Below are 10,304 nucleotides of genomic sequence, written 5' to 3'. Positions count from 1 at the left end.
ACCGGATGTCAATCCGGGTGGCAAGAGTTATTAAGTCGTCGAGAGTGGTAGGTATGTCCCGACCTGGCGATTTCATCTTTAATACGGCCGGACAGACCCTCCCAAAAGACAGACACCAGGGCGTCGTTATCCCAGGCCAGCTCCGAAGCAAGGGTACGGAACCGTATGGCATATTGGTCCACGGTGAGATTTCCTTGATGGAGGCGTAGCAGAGATGATGCGGATGAGGTTTCCCGTCCGGGTTCGTCGAAGACTTTTTGGAAAGCCGTGAGAAAGGCTGGCAGGTTGGACACCAGGGGGTCTCCTCTCTCCCATACAGGATTTAGCCAAGCCAGTGCCTCCCCCGTGAGATGGGACATGATGAAGGCTACTTTGGCCCGGTCGGAGATAAACTGGTGGGACAGGAGTTCCAAGTGCAGGGTGCACTGGTTTATGAAGCCCCGAGCTTGAGCGGGGTCGCCTCCGAAGCGAGGAGGTGCAGAAAGCCGGGGTCCGGGACAGGATGCCATGGTATTGGTGGGCAGCGGCGCTGCCGGGCTGCGAGTCATGACACTAGCGGTGGTTGCTGGTGGAGCAGTCAGAGTGTCCAGGCGAGAGTTGACATTCCGCAGATGACTCAGGATGGACTCCTGTTGGGACCTCTGACGGGACAGTTCATGACATAGGTCCGAGAGTGAGGGAGCTTGGGTGCCACCGGGTTCCATGGCCCGAGCAAACTGTAATGGGTCTGGGAGGCGGAACCTCTGAGCAACTATACAAGGGGGCGGTCCTTGTAAGGAAGCGGGTGGCTCCCGGGGAAGACGGGCAGGTAGTCACGGCAAGTGACAGGGACAGTCTCTGGGTAGAAGGGCAGGTAGTCACGGCAAGTGACACGGACAGTCTCTGGGTAGAAGGGCAGGTAGTCACGGCAAGTGACAGGGACAGTCTCTGAGTAGAAGGACGGGTACTCACGGCAAGTGACAGGGACAGTCTCTGGGTAGAAGGACAGCAGGCAGGTGGCTGGTGAGCGCTCCCAGGTGAGCGGGCGAGAGTCTTTGGACAGGCAGGTGGTCACGGCAAGTGACGGCAGAGCCTCCAGGTAGGCTAGCAGGCAGGTAGCAGGTGAGCGCTCCCAGGTGAGCGGGCAAGAGTCTCTGGACGGGCAGGTGGTCACGGAAAGTGACGGCAGAGCCTCCAGGTAGGCTAGCAGACAGGTAGCAGGTGAGCGCTCCCAGGTGAGCAGGCAAGAGTCTCTGGACAGGCAGGTGGTCACGGCAAGTGACGGCAGAGCCTCCAGGTAGGCTAGCAGGCAGGTAGCAGGTGAGCGCTCCCAGGTGAGCGGGCAAGAGTCTCTGGACGGGCAGGTGGTCACGGCAAGTGACAGCAGAGCCTCCAGGTAGGCTAGCAGACAGGTAGCAGGTGAGCGCTCCCAGGTGAGCAGGCAAGAGTCTCTGGACAGGCAGGTGGTCACGGCAAGTAACAGCGGAGCCTCCAGGTAGGCTAGCAGGCAGGTAGCAGATGAGCGCTACCAGGTGAGCGGGCAGGCTGGTCCATAGACAGACTGACAGGTGTCGGAAGGCAGACCGTCGGACCGCAGGCTTGCAAGCAGGAAAACGGATATCAGGCAGGTATCAAGCAGGAATCTGGCAGGTGACTGGCAGGTAACTGGTAACGGGACCTGAGGGCTGAAGCAGAGTGAAGGCTTTGCAACAACATTGCTCAGGCACCTCCATTTTGGAGGAGGTGCCTTATATATGGTGAGGTCCTCCGGCCATTGGCCGGGGACTCCTTAGGACGGCGCGCGCGGCCCCTTTAAGAGAGGGGGAGCACGCGCGCGCCCTAAGCACAGTGGCCGGGAAGCAGCGCGCGCTGCCAGCAGAGCGGGAGGAGGACGCCGGGCACGGAGTGGAGAGGTGAGGGGAACAGCGTCCCTGCCTAGCAGGAGGCAGGGACACCGACGCTACACTAGGTTCTTCAAAGTAGCCACCTTTTGCTTTGATGACTGCTTTGTACACTCTTGGCATTCTCTTGATGAGCTTCAAGAGGTAGTCACCGGAAATGGTTTTCACTTCACAGGTGTGCCCTGTCAGGTTTAATAAGTGGGATTTCTTGCCTTATAAATGGGGTTGGGACCATCAGTTGTGTTGTGCAGGAGTCAGGTGGATGCACAGCTGATAGTCCTACTGAATAGACTGTTAGAATTTGTATTATGGCAAGAAAAAAGCATCTAAGTAAAGAAAAACGAGTGGCCATCATTACTTTAAGAAATGAAGGTCAGTCAGTCCGAAAAATTGGGCAAACTTTGAATGAGTCCCAAGTGCAGTTACAAAAGCCATCAAGCGCTACAAAGAAACTGGCTCACATGAGGACCGCCCCAGAAAAGGAAGACCAAGAGTCACCTCTGCTTCTGAGGATAAGTTTATCCGAGTCACCAGCCTCAGAAATCGCAGGTTAACAGCAGCTCAGATTAGAGACCAGGTCAATGCCACACAGAGTTCTAGCAGCAGACACATCTCTACAACAACTGTTAAGAGGAGACTTTGTGCAGCAGGCCTTAATGGTAAAATAGCTGCTAGGAAACCACTGCTAAGGACAGGCAACAAGCAGAAGAGACTTGTTTGGGCTAAAGAACACAAGGAATGCACATTAGACCAGTGGAAATCTGTGCTTTGGTCTGATGAGTCCAAATTTGAGATCTTTGGTTCCAACCACCGTGTCTTTGTGCGACGCAGAAAAGGTGAACGGATGGACTCTACATGACTGGTTCCCACCGTGAAGCATGGAGGAGGAGGTGTGATGGTGTGGGGGTGCTTTGCTGGTGACACTGTTGGGGATTTATTCAAAATTGAAGGCATACTGAACCAGCATAGCTACCACAGCATCTTGCAGCGGCATGCTATTCCATCCGGTTTGCGTTTAGTTGCACCATCATTTATTTTTCAACAGGACAATGACCCCAAACACACCTCCAGGCTGTGTAAGGGCTATTTGACCAACAAGGAGAGTGATGGGGTGCTATGCCAGATGACCTGGCCTCCACAGTCACCAGACCTGAACCCAATCGAGATGGTTTGGGGTGAGCTGGACCGTAGAGTGAAGGCAAAAGGGCCAACAAGTGCTAAGCATCTCTGGGAACTCCTTCAAGATTGTTGGAAGACCATTTCCGGTGACTACCTCTTGAAGCTCATCAAGAGAATGCCAAGAGTATGCAAAGCAGTCATCAAAGCAAAAGGTGGCTACTTTGAAGAACCTAGAATATAAGAAATATTTTCAGTTGTTTCACACTATTTTGTTAAGTATATAATTCCACATGTGTTAATTCATAGTTTTGATGCCCTCAGTGTGAATGTACAATTTTCAAAGTCATGAAAATACAGAAAAATCTTTAAATGAGAAGGTGTGTCCAAACTTTTGGTCTGTACTGTATATACATATGAAGAAAAAAAATACATTATTGTACATGAGAACATGGCCTCAGAAGCGTAAAAAATAAATGCACCATTTTCTCTTGCGCATTATCTGTAAGCAAAATTTGCCACACTACTTTGCTTGCATATCTCCTTGCAGACTTCTTCTACATTGAATCAATGGGGAAAATTCGATGCTGAAGTTGGTTTCTTATTCGGCCAGTTTCTTATTCGGGGCTGAAGTTGGTTTCTTATTCAGCAATTTCTTTTTTTGCTGTTTTTTACAGGTTTAATTGCAAAAAATAGATAAATAAATGAAAAAATATATTGCAGCGAGGTGCCCTGATGTGAAAACGCTTAAAAGCAGCTACAAATGTCATAAAACTGGCACAAAAATGGGCATCAAACTGGGCACTGAAGGGCGTTACTGAAAGGGTTAAATGACTTTGGGCCACTAATCTCATATCAGTATTTCATACATAGTGATGGCCCACATCAAATTCAGGTTCCTCCAGCCTGGCCCAAATGGGTTATGGGCATCAAAATGGGCATCAAAGCGGGCAAATAGCCTCTTTTCACAGATTTGAATAAGTAACTGGTGTTTTTCAGGGGTTAAATTACTTTGGGCCACTGATCTCACACCGCCACTACAAATAGAATGATGGCCCACATCAAATTCAGGTCACTCCCGCCTGGCCCAAAAGGGTTCTGGTCATCAAAATGGGCATCAAAGCGGGCAAATAGCCACTTTTCACAGATTTCAATAAGTAACTGGTGTTTTTCATTGGTTAAATGACTTTGGGCCACTAATCTCACACCACCACTACATACATAGTGATGGCCCACATAATATTCAGGTCACTCCAGCCTGGCCCAAATGGGTTCTGGGCATCAAAATGGGCATCAAAGCGAGCAAATAGCCACTTTTCACAGATTTGAATAAGTAACTGGTGTTTCTAAGGGGTTAAATGACTTTGGGCCACTGATCTCACACGAACATTACATACATAGCATTGGGCCGCATCAAATTCAGGTCACTCCAGGCTGGTTCAAATGGGTTCTGGGCATCAGAATGGGCATCAAAGTGGGCAAACAGCCACTTTTCACAGATTTGAATAAGTAACTGGTGTTTTTCAGGGGTTAAATGACTTTGGGTCACTGATCTCATACCAGCATTTCATACATAGTGATGGACCGCAACAAATTCAGTACCATCCAGCCTGGGGATCTAGGCATCAAAATGGGCATCAAAGTGGGCAAATAGCCACTTTTCACAGATTTCAATAAGTTACTGGTGTTTTTCATTGGTTAAATGACTTTGGGCCACTGATGTCACACCAGTATTTCATATATAGTGATGGCCCACATAAAATTCAGATACTCCAGCCTGGCCCAAATGGGTTCTGTGCATCAAAGTGGGCAAATAGTCACTTTTCACAGATTTGAATGTGTTACTTATCGGCCACTGATCTCATGAGTGCATTATGCTATATAGGGGTGCATTGTACTGTATAGACTATGGAGTGCATTATACTATATGGGAGTGCATTATACTGTATGGACTATGGGGGTGCATTATACTGTATGGACTATGGGGGTGCATTATGCAGTATGGACTATGGGGGTGCATTATACTGTATGGACTATGGGGGTGCATTATACTGTATGGACTATGGGGGTGCATTATGCAGTATGGACTATGGGGGTGCATTTTACAGTATGGACTATGGGGGTGCATTATGCAGTATGGACTGTGGATGCATTATACTGTATGGACTATGGATGCATTATACTGTATGGACTATGGGGGTGCATTATACTTTATGGACAGTGTGAAGGTTTGTGTGGGGTCCATCATGCTGTGTGGGGGCCATTATATAGTGTGGAGAGGTGGGGGCCATTATATTGTATGTAGGCCCATTATACTGCATGGAGTGCTGTGTGAGGGCACAGTTGGGGGATCATACTGTGTTGGGGTCACCATACTTTTCCGGGACTGTTGAGGGGTGGGGTTCAGTAGGAGAGCACACAGTACCAGTAGTATGGACACATATGACAGCGGCTCAGTATTGGGGTATCAGCAGGATAAGGAGTTTGTGCAGCTTGGAGATAAATGGAGACGCTGCCTGAAATGTGAGAAGTCAGGTGTCATGTCAGTTTGGTCCAGAAAATATGGAAAAAGTGAACAACTCCACCAGAAAGAACATCAGCTGTAAGTCACTATATATAACTGTACTTTAACCCTTTTATGACGTGCTGTAATAGTACGACACACATTCATAACCCCCTGTTTGGTGCACCTTTTGAGTCGCACCATTTATAGGCAATTGTCAGCTGATCTATACAGCTGACATGTGTCCGCAACATCCGCGGGTGGAATCGAAGAAGATCCACCAACAGCTGTTAAAATGTTAAATGCCAATGTCAATCTCTGACAGCGGCATTTATCTCCCGCTTCCGGGAAGCGCGTCGTAGGCCCCACCCATCGGTGAACCAGTCACATGATCACGGATCACCGATGGGTTGTCATTGCCAGATTGCTATGAGCGCCGCCCAGTGGTCGGCGCTCATAGCAAGTGAGTAAATCTGCTACACACAGGCCTTCTGTTCATCGTCTGTATATAGCACAGCCAATCAAGCAACTGCTGCTTCTAGTCTCCCATGGAGACTATAGAATCAAGCAAAAAGTGTAAAAAATGTTTTTAAAAATATAAAAAATATAAAAGTTTAAATCACCCCCCTTTTGCCCCAAACAAAATGAAACATGTACATATTTGGTATCGCCTAGTTCAGAATCGCCCGATCTATCAACATAAATAATTAATCCAATCGATAAACGTCGCAACGAGAGAAAAAATCGAAACGCCAGAATTAAATTTTTTTGGTCGCCGCAACATTACAATAAAATGCAATAATGGGCGATCAAAACATCAAATCTACCCCCAAATGGTATCGATAAAAACGTCACCTCAGCGCGCAAAAAATAAGCCTTTATCGGCCTCAGATCCTGAAAAATGGAGAAGCTACAGGTCTCGGAAAATGGAGCAATTGTTTTTATGTTATCAAAACTTTGTTTTTTTTTTCACCACTTAAATAAAAAAACTACACATGTTTGATGTCTACAAACTCGTTAAGACCTGGAGAATAATAATGGCCGGTCAGTTTTAGCATTCAGTGAGCGTGGTAAAAAAAATCAACTGTGGAATTGCACTTTTTTTTGCAATTTCACCACACTTGGAATTTTTTTCACATTTTCTAGTACACAATATGGTAAGATCATTGATGTAGTTCAAAAGTACAACTTGTCCCACAAATAATAAGCCCTCACAAGGCCATATTGACACCCCCCCCCCCCCCCAAAAAAAAAAAAGTTATGCCTAAGGGAAGAAAGGGATCAAATCTGTGAAAAGTGGCTATTTGCCCGCTTTGATGCCCATTTTGATGCCCAGAACCCATTTGGGCCAGTCTGGAGGAACCTGAATTTGATGTGGGCCATCACTATGTATGTAGTGGCAGTGTGAGATCAGTGGCCCAAAGTCATTTAACCCCTGAAAAACACCAGTTACTTATTCAAATCTGTGAAAAGTGGCTGTTTGCCCACTTTGATGCCAATTCTCATGCCCAGAACCCATTTGGGCCAGGCTGGAAGGAACTTAATTTGATGGGGTCCATCACTATGTATGAAATACTGGTATGAGATCAGGGGCCCAAAGTAATTTAACCAATGAAAAACACCAGTTACTTATTGAAATGTGTGAATAGTGGCTATTTGCCCGCTTTGATGCCCGTTCTGTGCCCAGAACCCATTTGGGCCAGGCTGGAGGGAAATTAATTTGATATGGGCCATCACTATGTATGTAGTGGTGGTGTGAGATTAGTGGCCCAAAGTCATTTAAACCCTGAAAAACACCAGTTACTTATTCAAATCTGTGAAAAGTGGCTATTTGCCCGCTTTGATGCCCATTTTGATGCCCAGAACCCATTTGGGCCAAGCTGGAGTGACCTGAATATTATGTGGGCCATCACTATGTATGTAGTGGTGGTGTGAGATTAGTGGCCCAAAGTAATTTAACCAATGAAAAACACCAGTTACTTATTCAAATCTGTGAAAAGAGGCTATTTGCCCGCTTTGATGCCCATTTTGATGCCCAGAACCCATTTGGGCCAGGTTGGAGGAACCTGAATTTGATGTGGGCCATCACTATGTATGAAATACTGGTATGAGATTAGTGGGCCAAAGTCATTTAACCCTTTCAGTAACGCCCTTCAGTGCCCACTTTGATGCCCATTTTTGTGCCAGTTTTATGACATTTGTAGCTGCTTTTAAGCGTTTTCACATCAGGGCACCTCGCTGCAATATATTTTTTTCATTTATTTATCTATTTTTTGCAATTAAACCTGTAAAAAACAGTAAAAAAGAAATTGCCGAATAAGAAACCAACTTCAGCCCCGAATAAGAAACCAACTTCAGCTTAGTGGGGAAAATTCACAACAAATCTGTGCTCAGATTTAAAAATCGACATCAGGAGTCAAATTCTGCAGCAAAGCAAATCTGTACGATCTACCTAATAACCTAAAGACATTTGCTCTCCCATGTGGATGGGAGTTTGTAACATGTCAATCACTTTTCCTGCAGGTAAAATCTGCAAGTGACAGGTCAATGTTACTGGGGGGGGGGGGGGTTGCACTGGATCAGAGACTTTAATATAAATATATTGGGGGGCTGCAATCACTAGGGGAGACTGGTGTAGAATCACTGCTGCCACTCAGTGGGGTGATTATAATTTTATATGGAAGTGATGATATAAGAGTCCTTAGAGGCAGATGGAGCCGATCCCTATATTTGGGGGCTGCAGCAGATCGCTCAGCTGCTCTCTGCATACATCACTGTCCCATCAGTACTGGGAGCACTGGGATGACTGGGAGGAGGGAAGGAGCAGCTCCTGACATTGCTGGAATAATTCCGCTTCCGCTGGCAGCAGAGCTCAGCCTCCCCTCCCTGCAGTCACCCAGCAAACATGGCCACGTCCCCCCAAAAGTCTCCCTCTACCCCCAAATCACCGACCCCCAAGTCACCCCCGTCCAGGAAGAAGGACGACTCCTTCCTAGGAAAACTCGGAGGAACTTTAGCCAGAAGGAAAAAAGCCAAAGAAGGTAAGAAGCTGCTACAATGTAACAGTGCAGAGCAGTGCCCTGTCTGCAGCACATCCCACCCTGCTCCTGTACAGTGGGTGCAGAGCATTGCAGGGTATATACTGTCCTGGGACACTGCAGCAGGGAGGTGGGGGCCACAGACTGGGAAATCTCGGTATACTGCATCTCCCCCCAGTGACACCCACCTGGGAGAATCGGGCAAACGCAGCACTAAGTTCTGCTACAACAGTGCAGCCACTGAGAGTGAAGGAATGTGCAGTTCTCCATTGCTTTGGGTCAGCCCCTCCCGTGTCTGTATCCTGGGCCAAATGCAGAACTGGACACAAGAGCAAAGAAAATCCATAGAATGCAGCAATAACCTGTGTGTCAGTGCTAGGAATGACTGTGACTGATGAAAATGTGTCCACAGCTCAGGTGTATATAGTTTAATACACTGTTTGTGGATCTTGTAGAAATCATAAATATTTCTCTATTCATGTTGAAACTTCCCTTTACACATATTGTTTGTACCTATAAATCTATATAAACAGTCACTTTATAAATACATTACTTCTTTCCTGCTGATACTGAGTTACCTCTTGTATTACACTCCAGAGCTGCACTCACTATTCTGCTGGTGCAGACACTGTGTACATACATTACATTACTGATCCTGTACTGATCCTGTACTGATCCTTAGTTACATCCTGTATTATACTCCAGAGCTGCACTCACTATTCTGCTGGTGGAGTCACTGTGTACATACATTACATTACTGATCCTGTACTGATCCTGAGTTACATCCTGTATTATACTGCAGAGCTGCACTCACTATTCTGCTGGTGCAGTCACTGTGTACATACATTACATTACTGATCCTGAGTTACATCCTGTATTATACTTCAGAGCTGCACTCACTATTCTGCTTGTGCAGTCACTGTGTACATACATTACTGATCCTGTACTGATCCTGAGTTACATCCTGTATGATACGGAATGTAACTCAAGATCAGCAGAAAAGAAGTAATGTATGTACACAGTGACTGCACCAGCAGAATAGTGAGTGCAGCTCTGGAGTATAATACAGGATGTAACTCAGGATCAGTACAGGATAAGTAATGTAATGTATGTACACAGTGACTGCACCAGCAGAATAGCGAGTGCAGCTCTGGAGTATAATACAGGATGTAACTCAGGATCAGTACAGGATCAGTAATGTAATGTATGTACACAGTGACTGCACCAGCAGAATAGCGAGTGCAGCTCCATAGTATAATACATGATGTAACTCAGGGTCAGTACAGGATCAGTAATGTAATGTATGTACACAGTGACTGCACCAGCAGAATAGTGAGTGCAGCTCCGTAGTATAATACATGATGTAACTCAGGATCAGTACAGGATCAGTTATGTAATGTATGTACACAGTGACTGCACCAGCAGGATAGTGAGTGCAGCTCTGGAGTATAATACAGGATGTAACTCAGGGTCAGTACAGGATAAGTAATGTAATGTATGTACACAGTGCCTGCACCAGCAGAATAGTGAGTGCAGCTCTGGAGTATAATACAGGATGTAACTCAGGATCAATACATGATAAGTAATGTAATGTATGTACACAGTGACTCCACCTGCAGAATACTGAGTGCAGCTCTGGAGTATAATACAGGATGTAACTCAGGATCAGTACAGGATCAGTAATGTAATGTATGTACACAATGACTCCACCAGCAGAATAGTGAGTGCAGCTCTGGAGTATAATGCAGGATGTAACTGAGGATCAAT

The 10,304-nt window shown here is 46.4% G+C and overlaps 1 protein-coding gene across 2 annotated transcripts in view; it reads left to right on the top strand.

Annotated features, from left to right (window-relative positions):
• Positions 1-8,276: 8,276 nt before the first annotated feature.
• The window catches only part of PARVA (parvin alpha), an 81,800-nt gene continuing 79,772 nt past the window's right edge, over positions 8,277-10,304 (top strand). Inside the window, exon 1 of one of the 2 annotated variants that reach the window (XM_073658271.1) lies at positions 8,277-8,540. In XM_073658271.1, coding sequence (XP_073514372.1) covers positions 8,405-8,540 — 136 coding nt within the window. In that variant the 5' untranslated portion in view covers positions 8,277-8,404. The remainder of the gene's footprint in view (positions 8,541-10,304) is intronic. The other variant, XM_073658272.1, reaches the window with a different exon arrangement.

This window comes from Phyllobates terribilis, unplaced genomic scaffold (assembly GCF_046119375.1).
Source record: "Phyllobates terribilis strain yellow unplaced genomic scaffold, ASM4611937v1 Scaffold_13__5_contigs__length_258822181, whole genome shotgun sequence".
NCBI lineage: Eukaryota > Metazoa > Chordata > Amphibia > Anura > Dendrobatidae > Phyllobates > Phyllobates terribilis.
This window is presented reverse-complemented; position numbering and strand designations above follow the sequence as displayed.